General features: G+C 34.0%; 2 protein-coding genes across 7 annotated transcripts in view; one reads left to right on the top strand and one right to left on the bottom strand.

The window, feature by feature from the left end:
• LOC121876285 (protein DENND6A-like) overlaps positions 1 to 7,334 on the top strand; it is a 42,076-nt gene extending 34,742 nt beyond the window's left edge. Inside the window, exons 7-11 of one of the 2 annotated variants that reach the window (XM_042381325.1) lie at positions 2,221 to 2,405; positions 2,877 to 2,986; positions 3,317 to 3,484; positions 4,480 to 4,692; positions 5,874 to 7,334. In XM_042381325.1, coding sequence (XP_042237259.1) covers positions 2,221 to 2,405; positions 2,877 to 2,986; positions 3,317 to 3,484; positions 4,480 to 4,692; positions 5,874 to 6,065 — 868 coding nt within the window. In that variant the 3' untranslated portion in view covers positions 6,066 to 7,334. Of the gene's footprint in view, positions 1 to 2,220; positions 2,406 to 2,870; positions 2,987 to 3,316; positions 3,485 to 4,479; positions 4,693 to 5,873 lie in introns of both variants that reach the window. The other variant, XM_042381324.1, reaches the window with a different exon arrangement.
• A 7,438-nt stretch (positions 7,335 to 14,772) lies between these two features.
• The window catches only part of LOC121876079 (E3 ubiquitin-protein transferase MAEA-like), a 28,634-nt gene continuing 20,375 nt past the window's right edge, over positions 14,773 to 23,031 (bottom strand). For all 5 annotated transcript variants that reach the window (XM_042380995.1, XM_042380994.1, XM_042380997.1 and 2 more), the window contains exons 7-9: positions 22,135 to 22,298; positions 20,809 to 20,988; positions 14,773 to 15,837 (exon numbers count right to left, since the gene is read on the bottom strand). In XM_042380995.1, coding sequence (XP_042236929.1) covers positions 15,736 to 15,837; positions 20,809 to 20,988; positions 22,135 to 22,298 — 446 coding nt within the window. In that variant the 3' untranslated portion in view covers positions 14,773 to 15,735. The remainder of the gene's footprint in view (positions 15,838 to 20,808; positions 20,989 to 22,134; positions 22,299 to 23,031) is intronic.

Genomic DNA, 23,031 nt, shown 5'->3' with positions numbered 1-23,031 from the left:
GTTAATTAATGTTATTTAATGTACAGTAGAAGTAACCATTGATATTAAAAAAAAAGTGAGACTGATAGTGGAACGAACGCCAATGTATACGTGTGCACTCAAGCAAACAGTCATTTATCTTAAGAATATGTACAAAAGATTCATTATTGCTTATTACTGAATATGTATTTGATTGAATTAATGTTTATACTGTATATGTGAAATGAACAATGCAATTCATTAATAATACGTAGAATATTAAAACATACATGAGGAGACAAGGCGGCACTGTTTTCGTGAGTGACGATGTTTCTACATAAGAAACTGAAAAGTAAGACCTCTATGTATGTTTTAGGTAATGTTATTTAATGTTAATAAATGGAACACTAGAAGTAGCTAACCACTAATGGTAAAGAAATAAAGCGAGACAATTGGGAACGCCAACGTATGAACAGTAAGTGCGTACATGTGAAAACACATCGTCATTTCTTTACATGAATATGAAAGCAACACTTATTTTCTGTTCATATATGTTTTAAATAATATTTACGAATGTAAAACAAAAATTCTACTCACCAATGGTGGTAAAGTCTAAAACATAAGGACAGTCAATGAATATTGTGCGAGTTTTTTCTCAGATGAAGAAGTCATCAGGTTTAACTCTGGCTGAAGCTGTAGGTTCAACTTTGGCTGAAGCTGTATCTTTCCATAAAGCTGTTGCTGAAACTGTTACTGAACCTGAAGTTGATGTTGAAGCTGCTTATAATGCTGAATTTGATGGTGTAGCTGAAGTTGATGGTTTAGGCCTTCGAATAATAAAGCTGTTGAAAGAACCTTGCACAGCTGTTTTCTTTTCTCATTATACATCTTTATGTAGAGGTCATTTGTGTTTATTTAAATTTTAATGCTTTGTTCTGTTAATGGATCCACTTCAGAAAATATGTTCATTGCTTGCTCCATATAATATCCACAGACCTCTCACCTTTTTCATATCGTTTTAACACATCTAGTTTCTCAGCTAAGCTTATACACTTTTTATTAGCTTTTGAAACAACACTACCATTACTTGCTCTCTTGCTCATGTTGAATAGGGATGCAAAAATGCTGTAAGAAACCTGAGAAAGTTTTTCTCCCATTCCTGTTCCAGATGCATGAAAACAAAAGGATTTAGTTATTATTTATATGAAAATTAAATTTTATTTTATTTGTATTATATTTTGATTGTAATTACGAATGAAATAAGGGCGTAAATTGAATTGGGTCCTAAATTATCTAGGGTTTTAAATATGAAAAGTTGTTGGTCGAACCGTTGTTATCGGAGGCTTTACTGTACATATACAATATACCCTGTCATCTTGAGCCTACAGTAGGCATACTGTCCACTCTGTTGAATGTAATATTTAGATGCCATCACTTTTTACGTCTTAACACTTGCGATGAAGATGGGGTAGGGGATTAGTCTGTCTCATGTTGCTGACCTGACTTGATGCAATGTCAGGTCACCCATTGTCTGGGTGAGGAATTTGTGGGTCTCGTGACCTGAAGCTGTCTTGAATAAAGACAATTGCAAAGGTGCTCCCTGTGTTTCCCTTTTACTAAATGTACAATACGGTATACATAACTGTAATCACTTTTTATTTCGTAACACTGTATTATTGTTTGATTGTGTCCTGGTACAGTAATGTACAATACTACACAACACAAATTGAATGCAAAAATAGCAGCTAACGAGGGAACAATTTCGTTGAAATTAGGAGAGTGAAGGGGCTGAAAGGGCAAAAAAGAGGGACTTTGGTACGAGCTCGAGAATGATCAAGTACCTTTAACATGTAAACATATATCACGGTTCTGTGATTCAATGGTTCTGCGTGTGGTTCCCAGAACAAAGTACAATTACATTTTTTCAGTTATGTGAGTATACTATGATGTGAACTGTTCTGTACTGTATTTTGTATGATTTTTGTGATGATAGTAAAATATGCATCTTTTTATTTGTTGCAGTATATGGCTATCATTTGTGTAATTTGTCTTAACATGAAAGATATTCTCAGCACAAGATAACCATCTTTATAGCAACTGTAAACAGTTAACATTTCCAGTTTTTTATTTTATTTATTTATTTTTTTTTTAAATTTTCCTTCATTTAGGAAAAACTTCATTCTTGTGTTTATAATACAGTACAGTACTTCTCCTACTCTATGTGTCATGACAAATAAGGTTTATCATATTGTTTTTTTCCAGCCTTATCACTCCTCTCAAGTTCAGTGGTGACTACCGGCCATTCTTCACCATCCATGATTCTGAATTTAAAGAGTACACAACACGCACCTCAGCTCCGCCAAATGTTATTCTTGGAGTCACAAACCCATTTTTTGCCAAAACTCTCCAGCACTGGCCACATATCATTAGAATAGGAGATAATACAGGTGTGTATTCATGTCTGAAATCAGGTGAATATCAGTTGTGCACTAGCTGGTAGCCCCAGAGTATCGCTAATATATTTGTTATTTATGATATGTTAGTGTTTATATATCTTCAGTAAAGGTTTAGATGTTATATTCTCAAGTGTATATCTCTCTCTCTCTCTTGTATTTTGTCTATATGTGTGACTACAGGGTCATAGCCATTGGTGAACACAAGTCATCAGCCATAACATCAGTGAGTTAAAGTAATTGTAGATGTTGTTTATACAGATGTTGATGTTACAACAACCAAATTCATTGTAAATTCCCTTTTTTGTGGACTGCCTGTGATTGGTAATGTCAGGGGGGTCTACCAGTAGATAAACAGTCAGTTATCAAACTTAAACATATGTATGAATTGCTAACACAGTTTTGTAAACATGTAATGCTCCACTAATCCTTGTGCTATTTTACAATATAATTTAAATGTTTCAGGTTCACCAAATACTCAGAAACACAAGCTAAAGAAAGCATCTGCCCTTAAAACAGTGGAGCAGAAGCCTGGGGTGTACACCAAGTATAAACCTCATCTCCAGGCTGATAAAGTAAGTTAAGTTTAAACGGTTAGTGTAAGCTTTCTTGAACAGTGCAGTAATGGTATTTCTTAATAAGTTCAATGTTCAGGAAATTACCTTTGTGTACAGCACGCATTTTTAGATGTCAAATTGGCACCTATCAAAATATGTGTTATTATGGCTTCAGTAAAGCTGCATCAATTAGGATCTTGTAAAGTGAGAGTCTGAGATCTATTAAGAAAATTAAATGTATACATTCATGATAATATTCTGAATGCTAATGAAATAAGTTATGGCAGTAAAGACTTATATATACAGTATATATTTCTCTACTGTTTAAGAGATTTTATTATGATTAAGGGTCTAGTGAAGCGGCTGCTGAAGGGCGTACAAACTGGACGACCGGTGGAGGTGCAGAGCGCTCTTCTGAGGCGTCACTTGTTGGAATTAACACAGTCATTCATGATTCCTTTAGAGCGATATGTTGCATCTCTTATGCCCCTGCAAAAGAATATATCTCCATATAAGGTTTGTTTCTACCATTTTTATTTCCGAGAGTTTGCCTTAAATCAATAATTTACTTTCTTTAAATATAGATTGACTCATAAAGGTAAATGGCACAGATTGAAATTGTCATTGTGGAGTCTTACCGATTTCAGTTTCTTCTTGTCTGTAGCTGATTAAATATGTCTAAAGTATGTACACTCCTCCTCTAACACTTTTTCGATTTGGTCGTACGTCGAAAAGGTGAAAATAGTACCCGGTACATAGAAATTCTAAAATGAAATACATTACAGTAAAAGTAATCAATAATGAATAATAAATAAAGTGTTACTGTGCACATTCCTTTAATGTATTCACTGAATACACACGGGGCCTCAATAATTTTTTAATATAAGCATGGAGACTACATTAATTGGATGAAGCAGAGGAGGAGACAGGGCTGTGTGGGTCATTAAGTGCGCTTTCTTCAGACAGGCTAACATACTGGTACTTGTTTGTTGAAGGTATTGGATCATCTTTAGGGACTTGAAAATACGTAATGTGAAAAATATTTTCTACGACCATCCCACAACACCTAAATTTCTGTACTTGTTTAAGATCAGGGTTTCATTGTTGACATAGTATTTATTTTAGGTTAATAGACACTATATAAATGTCTTCTTTACACATTTGCATACTCAGGTTCAGAAACTGCCTTGCCAACTTTTTACCCACTTTATTTGAGTTGCCATTGAATAGATAAGAAACATAGTAAAGAAACTTGGAGCTGTTCTTAGTGAAGGTCGTCTTTGATTATGGCAAAGGTTTCACTCCCCAAAACCCTTGCAGTATGCAAAACTGTGATATATAAAACTTAATTTCCCATAAGAGAGGGGAGATGCATTCGTGGGTTAGAGGTGATTACCTGATGTCGTGTGTTGGTTTTATCTCTATGCCCTTTGTATGCTATACTGACAGGATTTAAAATGTAAATATTTTATTTTGCCTTGTTATTAATTCCCACCTTCTTATTGATACAGGCAATACCAAGTTTACGTCCATTCAACCCAGATGACTTCCTCGCCACCCTAGAGTTGTATGGACCACAGTTGACCAGTGGCATTCGTGGGGACTGGGAAGGTTTATACCGTCGATTTTTCCGTTCCGTCAACTTCTCTGTATGGTTCAATGCACGTCATCAGGAGGTGTCAGCTAAGCTTTCAGAGTTACATCTTCAGGCTTTGTGCAATGCAGTAAGTGGCATTTCATGTGTGTGTGTGTGTGTGTGTTATATAATACCTGTATACAGTAGTTGGATTGATTGACACAGAATCTGCATGAAACACACTGCCTTGAATGCAGGGATATACGTATACAGTAGGCTTGAAGAGTACCTTTAATAATGTAACAATCTAAATTCTTTGGATAAGAATTGTGATTTTGTATGTGTTATTACAGTAAATACTGTAATTAAAATGTTTATCTGTGCTCACATCTAAGTTTAACTACACTTAATACTGAGATTCTAGGATATTACTGTGGATAATTTGTAATGTATTCTAACTTGCAAAATGGTTTATATATCATACAGGGAAGTAATTGAGTAACTCTAGTTGCAGTAGGTGTCAGCATTAGAACTAATCCACTAATATAATATTTAATTAGTTTAGCCACATTTTTTTGTAATGGATATATGGATTGATATATCTTGTGGGACACTTTGGATGAAAATAGTTTTTAGTGAAAGTACAGTTAAGGAATTGAGTTGAGTTGAGAACTGAACACCATTCAGAATATAATTGATCACATGAAGTTTACAGTATATTGATCTTAGATGACATTAAGAAAAATATTATGTTCCTCTTTCTTTACACTCATGGCCCTTTACTTCTTTTATTTTTCACTTAGCTCACCCGCACTCATTCATTCATACCCATCCACATTTCCTATGTTTTATCCTTATTCTTTTATCTTTTACTCAGGGTAGGTTGAATTCAACACTCAAATATGGTTTTATCTTTAATGCCATCTGCATATTTTACCTTATGCTCAGGTATTTCAATAATCATTACCTTGCTATTGTAGACTTCTACTCAAGTTTCTTTTTTGTACATAATGTGGAAAATTAATAATTATTGTATAATTGTATGCACAGTAATGAAATATAGTTTAGGTGAACATATCTCATAGACTTTTTGTTAGATATTGCATCTGTTTGAGAATTTGTACAAGTTATGTTGAAATGCTTATAATTTCCCACACTGAGTACCTGATAGGGGGGATCAGAAAGCTGTTATCAAAAACAAAGAATCTTTAAGCTTAAATTGAAGCTTATTTACATTTTTCAATGATTTTACGTATCTCAGTAATTTTTTACTTAATTTATAAAAATACAAAATACTAACATTATATGTTCTTTTCAAAACAATTGCAGGACTTAGGTGGATGGGTGTGTAGTCGGAGTGAGGTAGAAGTGGTGGATATGGTGCTAAGACTACGTGCTAAGTTAACCACAGCTGACTCTCTGTGTGTGGACCAACACACTCGCGACAAACTTCATGATCATTTACAGACACTCTTCATGGCCTTGCCAGAAGACTTACGTTCAGTACTCCATGCTAGCTGAAGAACCAAGTTTGGAGATTCAGTTTTCTTCAGGACAAATCTACAAGATAAGAGGTTTTATATCTTTGAAGTTTGTATGATACAATTCATGTTGACTTCTATAACATGTCTCTGTGAGATAAAGAATGCTATTCTGCAAGAGGATTACAGTACAGTATATAATTTTCAATACATCCTTTTGTGTGTGTGATTATATTAATGTTCCCTCCATTTTAATACCCTATTTTTTTTTGGTGTATTTGGGTGTCCCTCAGATATTTGGAGGAACTTATGGAAATCACGATTGAATAAGATGAATTGAGTCTATGAATCCTCACCTTGTCTCAATAGACATACAGTATTCGAGATAAAGAACTTTGAGTTGGTCATCAGCTTTTATCTATTTTATTATTTATGCCAACAATTTCATTCAATAACAGATTCTACACATTTACTTAAGATTTTAGCTAGTCTTTATTACAATTTACAAGGCATTTAAGTTATTATTTTAACCTCGAGTGCCTTTTATAGTTTAGCAGTAGTGGAATCTACAGTATTTCAAAGCTGTCAATGAATCTAGCTATTAAATTACATTTTCAGTATCTTTGCCTCACAAAAGAATAATTAAACTTTAAATATGATTGACAGCAGTTTTGTCCAAATATTATCAAGACAAAGGCAATAAGTAGAAAATAGAAAGATGGAAAATAGAATAAGGGGCAGTGAAGAAATAGATTTAATCAATTTAAGAGTTTGTACATAAGGGAAGTCCTGTGAAGCAAATTGTACAAAGAGAAATCTTATGAAGAAGATTTCAGGTTCATTCAAGTTGCCATCTCATCTGGATTTTTATTTTTAAATTCATAATTGCATATACCTTCACTGTACCTGACTGTTAACTAAAAGATGTATCATAATGAGATGAATTGTATGTAAATTTGTGAGATTGCAGGTACAATTGTTGCTCTTGAGCCACATACATTTGTTTTTTATATTAATTTATATAATTGATCCCAGGGATTTTCTAACGATCTCATGCATGTTTTGAGTAATTGTATAGTTGTGTGTTGTGTATGTGCTTGTATTAATCTACACCAAAGCCTGTATTTGTTGTTTTAACATTGTAGTGCCAAATTCAAAACATTTGTAAATATATGTTTTATTTTAGATTTAGTTGTGTGTTTGTGAAACTATTATGTTAAGGTATTATGTGACATACATCTTGAATTAAAAAAAAAATGTGTCATACATGTGTTCAGGAAGAGGATAATATTTTACTGCAATTTTGAAAGAAGTTATTTCATTTATCCTCAGTGTTGTGGTCAAGGTACTCAGCCTCATTTCTATAATTATGGCATTTCATTTTTGTAGATGAACAATTTAATGGTTTACATATGAATAATTTAGAAAAGAAAAGGGAAAATCACATACTCATGGCAATACAGATATGTGCTTGGCATATACTTCCTCTGTAAAATGTCAGATAAAAGCACTTGCGACTTTGTTTACATCCACTTTGAACCATAATGGAGATCTTAACCCCCCTCCCCATTCTACTCATTAAAAAATAGTATGTGTGTACACCACTGACTGGTCTTTATTTTGAGGAAGAGTAACCATCTGTATAACTTGTTTCTAATATACCTGATTGCAGCAGGGTGAAAAGCTGAGAGACCGTGCTGCTGCAGCACTTGGAGAGTTCATCAGGTACATGGCTAATCCACACTGGGATAGGCATTACTGTACTTTTGCATAATTCAGCAATTTGCAGTGCTGTCACTTATTGCAGAAGATTAGATGGTTATAACTTTTAGGAAACTACTGTACAGTAACTACCATTTTTGATGTTTTCATTGTTTGAATATTCACATTCAGTTAAAGATCAGTAGAAACCTTGTTTTCTATTTTTTTTAACCCCTCGGAAATACTGGTAATACTCCTCCAACCAACCCCTCCCACCATCACCACTAACCCCCTCCCCCTCCCACCCTCCAACCACCACCCACACCCCAACACCAATTTTTTCCGATTTTTTCAGATTTCTTACGATTTTTTTTCAGATTTTTTATATTTTTTTTCAGGTTTTCTACCAGATTTTTTTTTTCAGATTTTTTATATTTTTTTCCAATTTTTTCAGATTTGTTAAGATTTTTTTTTTTCAGATTTTTTCAGATTTCTTTCAGGTTAGGAGGGTGGTGGGAAGTGGAGGTGGATGGGGTGGTTGAGGGGGTGTGGTTAGGTTAAGGGGTAACGGGGGAGTGATGTTGGTTGGAGGTGGGCGAGTGGTTGGATTGGGGGTGGGGGTGGTGATGGCGGTTGGTGGTTGAGGGGGGGTTAGGTTGGGTTAGGTTAGATTTGTATAAAAGCCACAGTTAAAAAAAAATAAAGAAAATTAACAGATTCTATATATATTTTGACAGAAAATATCTGTTGATTTAACAGATTGTTTGTAAAATTTACAGAGATTAGTTATATATTTTTACAGAACATATTTGTTGAATATTAAGATCCACAAATCCACAAACAAATATCTTGGAATATGTGTTAGAGTATACAAAAATATATAGGAGCAGAAAATAGAGGTTTTGAAAAGACTTTATTGAGTAGAATGCCCTTAACAATAATAGAGGAAGTTATATTTTTATGGATACATTGCAGAGAAAATAAATGTACTTGGAACTTATACATTGTAAGTATACATTGTAACTGAAAATGTAATGGCTCGATTAAATCTTGAAATAATGAAGCACCCTCCAATTATCCTTCTGATATTGATATAATAAATATAAAAATAACATAACAGTAGCCCCAAAAGTTTTATAATAATATTAATGACATAAAATCAAATATAACTGAATATATCATAGCATACAAAACTAATTTTATAGCTTAAAAATCAACTACAAATTATATTAGTAATGTTTCAAAATACTGGAAGAGTCTGATAAGAGAACGAAAAAGAAACTGGAGTAGCACTTATTGTTTGTGAACAATTCAAGCTCTTCAACAAAGTACTTAAATTATAGTGTTGTTAGTCCATTCAACATCAGCTCCCTCTATCCAGGTTGATTCCAACAATACACCTGCAATAGTATGCTACTTTAGTAGGAAAATATCATAGTCTATTATATATTGTGTATGAACACCAATTAATCCGCTCTATTGATCTGGCAAAATAAAGCTGTAACACGCATTTGTGTTTTATATACAGGTACTACACTTGTAATATTATTTTCACACCCTCACTCTACGATTCTAGATGTATAGTCTGGAATTACCTTTGAATAAACTCCAGTGTTGTTGCAGTTTCAATGGCAAGCATATATATATACAGTAATATATATATATATATATACAGTAATATATATATATATATATATATATATATATATATATATATATATATATATATATATATATATATATATATATATATATATATATATATATATATATATATATATATATATATATATATACTTGAAAAATTATTGAATAGTACAACCTTCTTGATATTTACTCAAATGGTAACGAATTTAAGCCCTAAAACTGATGACTGTATTGGCGGACTAATACTACAGCTGGTGAGCAGGCGAAAACATGTTGGGAAAAATTCGTAAGGAATTCGTTAACCAAAATTTTTTCGTTAATCGAAGTGAAGAATTTTATGGAAGGTAATTCGTTAACCGAGGGATCACTGTACTTGGATCACATAATGGATTCTATGTGCCACTTCTTCTACTTCTCTACAAGCTGTCCTGGACTGTCTCCTTTCGTTAGTGAATACTCCTCTTCGATGATCAAGGCCCACAAATTGAAGATACATTTGAAATTTCTCCAGATATGCCTTAGTGAAAAAGTCATGCCAAGATCAATCCTCCCACAACGTGTCCTGCAGATGTCTGATCGCCCCTTTGATGATTTCCAAGATATCATCCTAAAGAAACACTTAAATAAAGAAAATTGAAGTGGATGAAGCTTTCCGTATTGTAAGACAGAAAAAGCATGCTTTTAACATGACCATACCAAGTGATTGGAAAAGTTCATGTTGGATTACTGTTTCGATTACCTGAGATGTGAGCGTTCTGATCTTCAAGCTAAGCTAGACCACAAATTGGCACTCCTTATTAGAAATAGTGATTGGACTAAGGATGCCAATCACAACTGTGTATCTCTCCTCTAAACAACTAGACAATGATACCTTGTGTGCCCTCAGTTATGGTTTAAGTCTAGATGGCTCTAACAAGAGAGTCGATAGTGTTGATATAGCCACAGCATTCTGCAATTTGGAGAAATTCAGTAATTTGACAAATGAAGAAGTGAACATGTGTAAAGGTGTTGTGTATGCATCTATGTCTAAGCCTTGTGTTCCAAATTGTCCAGAAAGATTCACCAAAGCAATCCAAGCCCTTAAGAAAAATAAGGATCTACATGTTAGTAAAGCAGATAAAGCCAACACAGTAGCGATTTTAAACAAAGATGATTATTTTTGTAAAATGAATGACCTTTTATGTGATGTTGCAACATATTCTAAGCTCATAAATAATCCTCTCAACACAGTTATCACTCAGTTTAACAAAAAAAAATTAAGTTTCTATTGAGGTAAAGATTATCTCATTAAACATTTTTCTTCAACGTCCCCTCCACTGCCATACATGCACGGTCTAATCAAGACTCACAAGCCAAATAACTCGGCAAAATCCATGATTAGCTCAGTTCATATGAGATATAATAAGCATTGCCTCCTCAATATTACCTTTAATTCAATTGTCAGTAGGAACATTATAGAATCCAGTCTCATTAAACATACTGAATCTGTCAACATGAATTTGAGTAATGGTATGTACAAACTGGATAATTTTGTGATTAAGAAGATTTGTAACCAAGTGAGAAGGTTGGGTCATCTTTCCCTATGACCTGACTACGGACAGCTGCTGTGCTTAGAGGTGGCATGGTCAATTTTTTTTTATTAAGAAGATTAGTAAGGGTCACTGCCTTATGACCGGAACATTGTGGACACCTGCTGTCCCCTAGGGGTGAGTGCAGACTAAGGAGAAATGCTTGACAAGGATAATATATACAGTAGAGGAGAGTGAGATCAGGTCCCTAGGGGACAGCAGGTGTCCACAATCTTCCAGTCACAAGGCAGTGACCCTTACTCATATTCTTTAAAAAAATAAATAAATTACCATGCCATCTCGAAGCACAGCAGCTGTCCGTAGTCAGGTCATAGGGCAAGATGACCCAACCTTCTCTCCTCTACTGTATATATTAGCCTTGTCAAGCATTTCTCCTTCGTCTGTACTCACCCCTGAAGATGTGAATTACACGAAAGCGCTTGGGAACTTCGTGTTTTCTTGTGGTTATCAGCATATACTTGGATCATGCACACCTACAGTGATATATATATATATATATATATATATATATATATATATATATATATATATATATATATATATATATATATATATATATATATATATATATATATATATATATATATATATATATATATTCTCAATAATATGACAGCAATTACCTGTATGATATTCGGGTGCTTCATCAATCTAGCATTTTTCACAAGAAAATATGTACTAACTAAGAGCAATCTATTTTCATTATACAGGATAAAACAATAGAATTAATACATTGCAGACTCTTTTTCCCTTGGCCTAATTAACTAGAACATCTTTGGATCCTTTACAGACTACGCAGAATGAATGATCACAAGTATATCATGGCTGGTTCTATACATTCAAATGTTTTTGTGCAAACTGATCAACTCGGTCTTACACATTTAATACAATACTTTTGTTCCCCCCATCTGCCTCTGAGAAGATATCAATAAAAGGGAACTGGTCCCTCATTTTATGATTTCTCTCTCTTTTTGCCAAGCTTCAGATACCTACTTGTATATACAGTGGTCCCTCGGTTAACGAGCACAATCCGTTCTAGAAGGTTGCTCGTTAACCGAAAAACTCGTTAACCGAAACCATTGTTTCAATGGGTTTTTGGGTAATTGGTTCCAGCTCACCGAAAATTGCCTAAATTCAACAAAAAAGGTAGAAAAGTACACTTACTTTGAGGTGTGTATGGAGAAGGCTCCTGGATGATGATGATGGGAATTAGAATGGGGGTAGAGAAGGGAGAAGAGAAGGCATTGGGGTGGAAGAGAAGTCACCCCATGGCACCATTTCACCCATAAAATTTTAGTTCTCTTGGTGCAATTCAAGATTATTTTCTTTAAATCAACACTGCACTGCATTATATATTGTCAATATGTAAAATAAATTTCAAAATGACCAATAATTTGCTTGCAAAAATAGAAAAAAAGCATTTAGTTGAAGAGCGTCTCAAGCAAGATGTTACCTCCACTGAAAAGATACAAAGACTGATGCCTGTATGGTGTGTTGAGAGGCTGGATGGCATGCATAAAACTAGTTTCATTACCTTCAATTATGTTCAATAATTGTTAAAATGAGTAAAAAATTTTATATTAAACTTTTAAAATTATTGAATAGTATAAACTTCTTGATATTTGCTAAAATGGTAAGGAATTTAAGCCCTAGAACCGATTACTGTATTGGCGGACTAATATTACAGCTGGTGGACCGCCAAATGCAAGCGAAATCATGTTCAGGTTGGCTCGTAAGAAACTCGTTAATCGAGGGATTGCTCGTTAACCAAAGTAAAGAATCTTATGGAAGGCAACTCGTTAACCGAAATCTCGTTAACCGAGGGACCACTGTACACTCGAGTTATTATTCATCTACTCTGTGCAGAATGAATGACACACATACATCATTTACAAGAAATTACTATTTTTACTAAATGCAGGTGTTATTTGGGAGTATAATCCATTCATGAACATATGATACACTGTTTCCACCTTTTTAGAAGGGCTATTTTACCAATCTCATGTGTTTAACATATTACACATGCTTTGTCAAACTCTACTACTGTTCTGTAGTTAAAGACAGTCAATAACAAATAAAAAAAAGACATATTGAGTACCTGAACTGTATTACAAAAGAAAGTATTGATCTGTCCTAAGACTGCTTGAAATATGTAATAAAAAATGTATGTTAACTATAGAGTAAGAATATGTAACAAGACATTGCCAAATTAATACTGTACCTAGTTTTTAATACAGGGTGTCCATAAATTTGCAAACTTATTTGAAAACTTAATAACCTCAACATTATAGATACAGTAGTACATGCCAGTTTTATTATACTGTACTCAACAAACAACTAAAAAAAAAATTCTAATCTTAAAAGACATTTACATGTAAGTATACCGTGTTTTATCTAGAATATATTTATTTTGCAATTATGTTTTAAAATGGGTCAGATATTTTATAGACAGCCTGTATGACTTTCCCCAAGATTATAATGGTACCTGTATTACCCCAGTTAGGAACTTTTCATTTTCCTAAATCCAATACTGTACACTTCCTCCCATGAAACAGTAAGTGGTTGATACAGTAATACCTCCTCCATACACATCACTGCTCATATTAACAGCAATAACACAAGTGGGTCTCGACCTTTTCTACAGTCAAAAAGTTTCTGGTACTGTACTGTACTGTACTACAAAATTATACCTGAGGAGTTCTTAATGTTTTGTTGGTGTATTCAATTAAAGTATTAATAAAGAAGATAGCTTACAACTGCAGTATACGGTAAGTATTCTTTAGTATAAAATACAATATAAGATTCTGGTGAGGAAACAGAAAAATAAAACAACAGAATAATGCATATAAAGTTCTTGAAAAATAGTTATTAAACATGCCAGAAGTGTGAGCAGCCAATATTTTGGCTTGGTAACATAAGTAATCATGAAGGTGAGTATTTTTTTTAGTATTACCTTAAGTTTTAAATTACTGTACAAATTGAACAATCTCTCCTTTCATTGCAGTACACAACAGTTTTTTTGGCAATGGTACATCATTGCATTGTCCACTTCATCTCAAAATAATAAACACCTGCACTGTACTTTCTACTGAATTTATTACTCCGCCATAATAATACAGTATTCCTGTTTTGTCTTTATTCTTGTATTTTCTGTAAAATTCATTTGTTCTCATAATAAACAAAGGCTGCCTTGAAGCAGCATACACACTCTTGTGAGGGGAATGAGAATTTGCTACAAAATCAGGAGCTGAATCTCTTAAAATAAACACATTTATATTTTACCACAATTTTTTTTACTAAGCTTCAAAGGCTAAAAAAGTATTAGTATGACATTTTAAATTTTTACAGCAAACCAATGTGCTACATTAACTTATTTATATTAAAGCAGAAAACAAATCTACAAGAAAATATTCTACACATGCTAAAGTAAAGAAATGGATTTATATTACTCTAATTTTTTGCATGACAACACCTCTTAATGTTAAATAAAATTTTTATTTATTTTCATTATGACAGTTTAATATGCAATAAAATAAAGGAATCATGCATGTCTTTTTTTTCAATAGTAATCAACTCACAATTTACAAATACAGTATTCACAACTGACATTATTGATATGCTTATTCATATAAAACTTAAAAAAAAATAGACCTGACCTGCTTAGTCGTGCTGCTTAACAACTTACAACAGGACTATGAGCTACACTCTACACCAGGGGTTCTCAACCAGGGGGGAATTTCCCCCCTCAGGTTTTCAAACTGATACTAATATGGAAAAAAATAAGGGATTTTCAGTATTATATGCATATTATTTGGAATGCACTTTTTGAGGCAGACAATCTTGGAAAGGAGGGGGGAATGACATTCTGACATATGGTGAAAGGGGTGCATGGGGCAAACAAGGTTGAGAACCACTGCTCTAGAGGTACATTACAGTCCATAGTACATCCTTGATGCAAAACTTACTGACAATATAAAAACCTCATCTCAAAAGTTGTTCTCTTGTTAACTTCACTGAAAATATGGACAAAGAAGAGACCCAAGTGTCCCTTCAAAATGATTCTCATTGTATTTTATTTATGGCGAGGGAACAGACATGCACACATCTGAAATGACTTTAGATTACAAAATGATGAGCCATATGTCCTTAATATAGCAAACTTTATCATACATTGTTGGTCAACATATTAAGACTAAAGATGTCAAGGAAAAGCATGGAGTCACAGAAGTACAGTATAGCTTTAACTTCATCAGTGAATAGTCTTTCATCATGAATATACCATTTTTCTTTAGTTGCCTTTATCAAAACACTTTAATATTCTTTTGTCACATTATCAAAATCTCACGTGAAACAAAAGATTGTAATTATAGCTAAATTTCTCCTTTGTCAATACCAAAACAAGAGTACCTGTACTGTACCTGTATATGTGCATATACAGCATATTTCTGTGTATGTATATACTGTAAATGTGTATGTTTACTTGTGTGTGTACAAGCACATACAGTACTGTATGAGTGTATACAAATGTTTAACCATGTTTCTGCATTAACACACACTCATCTAAATTGCAGTTTAAATCAGCGCACAAAATAGCAACAATTTAAGATACCTGAATACAGTACATGACAGTACAGTACAAACCAATATCAGTAATTTATTTTATCTTGTTAAAGAGTTTCCTTATTATTATGGCCACATTTATGAGCAATAAATTCTGTTCACAAGAACTGTCATTTTAACTGCTAATATCATGTGAGCATCACACACATCTTCTCACATGACAAACACTTTTTCTGCATCTCTAATGTTGAATGTCTGACGAGAGCGCGGACAAACAATGGTGCCGTTATTCTCACTGGCCATTTGCTGAAGAGCCTAAGGAAGATAAATTAAATTTAGTAAACTTAATTGGTATTTTACTGAATATACCAAATAAATAATAAATATACGGATGAATGTTATACTGTAGCTACCACTGAAATGGTGATTCTGACGTCAATCCACTTTTCTCACTGATGGCTGTTGTACTGTTAGCATTGGAGACACTACTTCACATTAGAAAAAATTTGGTAAATGTAAACCAAAATTTAAAAACATTAGTAAATATTTGTATGTTAACTCAACTGTTTTATTATTTTAACTACGATAAAAATACAAATATCCACGGTTCTGGAAGATAAACTTCACTCATGTCATAAAACAAATTGAAATCTCCATGCTCAAAATTTTACCTGTACAGTACTGCCATTTCTGAATTAATAAAATGATGAATTTCCTAATTACAGCACCCATTTTTAATTTCTTACTCCTTACCAAATATGGAATTACAGTACAGGTTACAATGTTAGGTTTCATGAAGTAGGATGGTTCAGGGAGGACTATAACATATTCCTGGGGCATTGACCTATTGATTAAGACCCATCTACTTTTTGCATTCTTAGCATCCATTTCAACTTATAGAGGTTAATTGAATGTTGGTTGATTATACACTGAACAAAAAAAAAATTACTAGTGAGGTGGTAAAGTCATTTAACAGCAACCAACTCATATGAATTGTAACTTTGGTTCACTCGCTTTTGTTTTCTTTAACAACCATCAAACAATAAACATCTATAAATTGTAATGATTGTTATGGATGCCAAAAGCAATTGGAGCTTTATTTGAAAAATCAATCATTTTAATCACATATCTATGGATTGTTTACTGAATTTAACTCTTCTGTCTTTTTAAACTTATTTAGTCTGCCTTTAAAATCACTCTGTGTCTTTTGAATCCTATGTGGTCTGTTATTAAACTTACTTAGTCTGTCTTTACATTTTCTGAAGTCATTGTCCTTACTTGTTCCTTCATTATTCTTAAATGGTTTTACTCGTGATATTTATTGATATTTACTTGGGTTTTACTCTCACTGAATCTTTCTTTGTACAGTAAAGCCTCCGATAACAACGGTTTGACCAACAACTTTTCATATTTAAAACCCTAGTTAATTTAGGACCCAATTCAACTTACGAGCTTATTTCATTCGTATTTACAACCAAAATATAATAAAAATATAATAAAATTAAATTTTCATATAAATAATAACTAAATCCTGATATGTATTATTAAAAATAAAATTACTGTAAACAATGAAGAGCGCCTTGCACAAAGAAGCTGCCTGGCTAATGAGTGGTAAGCAACAGTCTGAGCTTAGCGGACCTTTTGTTTTCATGCATCTGGAACAGGAATGGGAGAAAAACTTTCTCAGGTTTCTTACAGCATTTTTGCATCCCTATTCAACATGAGCAAGTAATGGTAGTGTTGTTTCAAAAGCTAATAAAAAGTGTATAAGCTTAGCTGAGAAACTAGATGTGTTAAAACGATATGAAAAACGTGAGAGGTCTGTGGATATTTTATGGAGCAAGCAATGAACATATTTTCTGAAGTGGATCCATTAACAGACCAAAGCATTAAAATTTAAATAAATGCAAATGACCTCTACATAAAGATGTATAATGAGAAAAGAAAACAGCTGTGCAAGGTTCTTTCAACAGCTTAATTATTCGAAGGCCTAAACCATCAAATTCAGCATCATCAGCAGCTTCAACTTCAGGTTCAGTAACAGTTTCAGCAAAAGCTTTATGGAAAGCTACAGCTTTAGCCAGAGTTGAACCTACAGCTTCAGCCAGAGTTGAACCTACCAGCTTCAGCCAGAGTTAAACCTGATGACTTCGTCATCTGAGTAAAAACTCGCACAATATTCATTGGCTGTCTTTAAGTAGCAGGTAGTAAGCAGCTACCAAACATGGAAATACTACCGCCTGGGAAGATATTGGAAGCATAATGTGCTGTCTAATGGTAGACCCTGCTGCCATATGGCATCATGAAAATTGTGACCAAGTTTCAGGTTGCTCATCTGACTTTCTGTCTCATTTACACACAATTGCAGGGTCTCAACTGTTTCTCTTACTTGGACAACACAACATACATAATGTACTGTATATCGTTTCTCACATGATTTATTTTTTCGTTTTTGTATTTATTTATGGTTATTATTATTATTATTATTATTATTATTATTATTATTATTATTATTATTATTTTTATTTTATTTTTATTTTTATTAATTTGCTATTAATTTTATTAATTGTTGTAATAATAATAATGATAGACATTATTATTATTATTATTATTATTTATAATCATTATATTTTCGCCCCCCAGGCCCTGATGTGGGTCAGTGACCTGTGCCCGAAAAAAAAAAAAAAAAAAAATTTTTTTTAGATTTTACCACCATTGGCGAGTAGAATTTTTGAATTACATTCGTAAATATTTAAAACATACATGAACAGTACTTAAGTGTTGCTTTCATATTCATATGTAGAGAAATGACGATATGTTTTCACATATACGCACTTACTGTTCAAACGTTGGCGTTCCCAATCGTCTTGCTTTATTTCTTTACCATTAGTGGTTAGCTACTTCTAGTGTTCCATTTATTAACATTAAATAACATTACTTAATTTTTTTAAATTAAGTTCACTACAGCTACAACCAGGGTCTTATTTTTTTCAGTTTCTTATGTAGAACCATCACGAAAACAATGCCGTCTTGTCTCCTCGTGTGTGTTTTAATATTCTACCTATTATTAATGAATTGCATTGTTCATTTCACATACATAAAGATTAATTCAATCAAATACATGTATTCAGTAATAACAATAATGAATCTTTTGTACATATTCTTAAGATAAATGACTGTTTGCTTGAGTGCGCACGTATACATTGGCGTTCGTTCCACTATCAGTCTCACTTTTTCTTTAATATCAGTGGTTACTTCTACTGTACGTATATTAAATAACATTAATTAAAATATACATACTTTTTACATTAATTTTACTACAACAACAACCAGGGTCTTATTTTCTTCAGTTTCAGGTGGATAACTGACATTATAGGTGTAAACACTGACAGCAATGCCGTCTCTTATCCTCGTGTGTTTTAATATTCTACATATTATTAATGAATTGTAGTGTTCATTTCGCATATATAAAGATTAATTCAATCAAATACATATTCAGTAATAAATAATAATGAATCTTTTGTACATATTCTTAAAAAAATAAATGACGTGGTATCCTTAAATACGCACGTATATATTGGCATTCCCAATCCCTCTCTTTTTTTTCTATTGTTCCATTTATTAAAATTAAATAACGTTACTTAAAACATATATAGTATTCATATTTTTACATTCATTTTACTACAGCCACAACCAGGGTCTTATTTCTTCAATTTCTCGTGTAGAACTATCGTCCCGGACTCCCAGCTGTAAACACAAACGAAAACAATGGCGTCCCATCTCCTCTTGTGTGACCATATCATTATTCATTATATTGTATAAGGTGCATTCAGAAACAGTATTTAAAGAATATAGTTTGCAATTTTCATTAATTGTAGTGTTTTGGGGGAAAAGATGGTAAAAGGCCACACAAAAGATATGAAAAAGTCACACTTGGGAACGCATCTCATTATTATTGCTTTATTTTAATGGTAATTAATGATTCGCGATACAACAATTCACCTTACACTGCAATATTGGAGGACACATTAATGTCGTTATTCGAGGCTTTACTGTACACTATCTATTATTTCTTTCACAAATATTCATGTACAGTACAGAACTGTAATCTTTTTTCCACACAAATTTCTCTATAAATCCATACAATCTTCATATTCATTTATTTTACTTAGTAAATCATTGCTTAATTGCAAAAAAAAAAAAATTTCAAATTATTATTTTTCCCTTTTGCACGCACGCACACACACACTTCACCCTTGACCACCGACGGGTCAAGACGGGTCAGACGCACCTGGCGCTGCTCAGCAGCAGCCACGTCAACTGTTATGTTGGCCCATACCAGCTCCCTCCCCTGAACCCTCCTCCCCACCGGAATATCAACAAGTTCTTGCCAGAAATTACTATTTCATTTGGGAAAGGAATGGAACTAGTGTTGAATAGTGGTGAACAGTGCTTAAGTCAGTGAAAAACAACTCGGCAATTGAGTCTGAGCCAAGCTAACCTTCACACAGTGAGGTCCCAGGTACCCAGTGATAATTCCCCTGAGACTCCATGATAGAGAGGCCTGGGACCACACCTCACCCACTTGAGTGAGTGAAGTCCTGTGACAACAGACCACGTGGTGTCCCCATTATGCACAACACCACGTAGTGAATGACTTGCTACAGCATCATGTGAAGTTTCTCATAACACCATCTGTGAGGGAATTACTACACCACGTGATGCCCCTCATAACACCATCCGTAAGGGAATTACTATGCCATGTGATGCCCCTCATACACCATCTGTGAGGGGATTACTACACCACATCAGGCCCCTCATAACACCATCTGTGGGAGGAATTACTACATCATCAGGCCCCTCATACACCATCTGTGAGGGAACTACTACATCATCAGGCCCTTCGTAACACCATCTGTGAGGGAATTACTACACCACGTCAAGCCCCTCATAACACCACCTGTGAGGGAACTAGTACTCCACGTGATGCCCCTCATAACGCCATCTGTGGGGGAGTTATTACACTACGTGTCTGCTGTTCAACACCTCAGCTCACATGATCTACATGTGTAAATATTAATCTGTATGTTCACGGTATATGTTCCTTCACCTTTCTCTAATGAAGGCTTTTGTTAAACCACCAATGTATGTAATAAGTCATTTATGTCCAATGTATATTTTCAACCTTCGGGCTGCAACCTTTTTCAATAAACAGTTGTTTATGGCACGCACGCACACACACACACACATATTACTCTTGTTAGTCTGTAACCTCCTGAAACTAACCTTCTGTCCATAGACATATCCATTGGGCAGCATCAGTGGTTGGTTGTTTTCATTGAGCTGTTCTCCACTAATGTGACAAACAAGACGAGACTGTGAGCAGTGGGCATACGGGAGAGGTGAAGCTAGTGAGTTAAGAGAGGGCTGGCACACAGGACAGTCTGGGTTGTGACCAGTAGCTCCCTGAAATAATAATGAAACAAGTAATAATTAGTATAAGAAATACCTCAGAGAATGTCACCAACAAGATGACCTGAAGCATATACATGTGAGGCAACCAAGTGGTAGAAGACCCAGCACAAGATGGATTGATGGGATTAAGAGGATCTTGTCAAGAACAGGGATATATTTTATAGCAGCTGAAAGCATCTGTCAAAATCAAGCTACATGGAGAGGATATGTCAAGATCCGACTCAAGAGGCTCCTAACCGACAGACTAACATATTTTACCAGGTGTAATGACATTTTTCAATTGTCAACAATTACTGAATGTGTCTGAAGAGTAATTTTTTTTTAAATACTTAATAACACAGTTCTATAATAAAGGTACTAAAGTTTCAGGCATTAAAAATGTTATTATTTCTATGATGAGGCAGAAATTTTTATGGTGTGACATATAATACAGTACAATGGCCTGTAAATGTTAACAAATGTGAAGTATTTACTACCAAGTACACTAGCTACAAAAAGTATGTGCAAAATTTTTTGCAAACAATATAAGGCACCGGATGAAGGATTTTGACAACCCTACTGAGACAACAGGAGTCGCAGGATGTATCGCTTTGACATCTATTGGACCCCACCCTGCAGATACTTTCTGTGGTGAGTGTACATAGTACCTAATGTCCATGGAATTACAGGAACAGTGGTGAATAAGGAATAATTAATAGTTTGACAACAAAGAAGTGTAATGTTTCTATCCTGTCTGTCTGGATATGTGTCCAGTACAATCCATCATTTAGTGGAAAATAATCTACTAATGAGTATATTAAAAAAATAATAATAAATAAATAAATAAAATTACCCAGAATATCTGACAGTAAATTTGAGTAATTGTGAGAAATCTGCTTCAAGGATAGGGTGCTGATGGTACATGCCACTCACGATTGTGTCCTGGGTTTAACCCCCAGCATGGGTCAGATGTGAAAAGGGTATTCTCGAGCATGGCCCTACCAAATATGAAAGGGGTTCTCTGGGTGCTACTGCAGTATTCGATTTCCTCCTGTACTAACACTGGATAATGAAGGTCATAACAAATAACAGACCAACTGCACAAACATCTAGTAAACCGATAAGTGATAAATCATAAAAATAGTTTTCCTTTCTTACCCTATAGCAATGAGGAGTCTTGAGTGCAGACAGCCCTGACTGGACAACAACAGAGAATGCTGACTGTGATGACAACTGATATAATTTCAAGTTTTCAGCTCGAAACTGTTCAATCAACTGGTCCCATCGTACATCTGATAGAAGCTCCTTGTATCGAGTGACATCTGAAGAATAACACATTTGGTTAAATATAATTAGGGAAATACCCACTGCTCATGACCCAAAAAGTTTGCTGCTATATAATTGACCCCATTTAAGCTTGGTTAATCCTAAGCCACTACTGTTAGGAGTTATAATGGGCTCTAACCCTCCAAAGATGGTAGGCTGAATAACATGGGTTCACCAGGATATGATAAATTACATATGCTGAAATCCCTAGGGTGGACACAGGCTATGAATAACATTTTTGCTTTATAAAAATCTCTAATAGTTTTTGTGTGCAAAAATTATTTTGTATCACTGATCAAACATTAGCCAAACAGATGCAAAGCCTACCCACAAACCATTACCATGGCAGGTAAAAATTGAACAAGTGATGTTATGACTGCAAGTGACTGTAATCACTGCTGGAGACTGTATCATGATATTGTTTTCTTTAATCCCTGAAATATTCTATTACCATGGCAAAACCTGGTAAATTTTTTGCAATATCCACCAAAAGTTTATCATGTGCACCTTATCATATAATGATCACCCTTATCACATTTAGTGCAAATATGCAGAGTAGTTCTCAAGTTATTTTGGGGACAGTAGAAAGACTGACTGAGAAACAGAACCTAAAGCAATACCCTGCCCCACAGTTGTGGGTAGGGTAATAATGTATCTATCAAATACAAGACAAATTTGTCCCCATTCAATCTTCCCTGTGCATAAGCAAATATCTCCACTTGCCAGTGT

This window comes from Homarus americanus, unplaced genomic scaffold (assembly GCF_018991925.1).
Source record: "Homarus americanus isolate GMGI-L3 unplaced genomic scaffold, GMGI_Hamer_2.0 scaffold34921, whole genome shotgun sequence".
NCBI lineage: Eukaryota > Metazoa > Arthropoda > Malacostraca > Decapoda > Nephropidae > Homarus > Homarus americanus.
The sequence above is the reverse complement of the archived record's forward strand: the minus strand, read 5'-3'. Positions and strand labels throughout refer to the sequence as shown.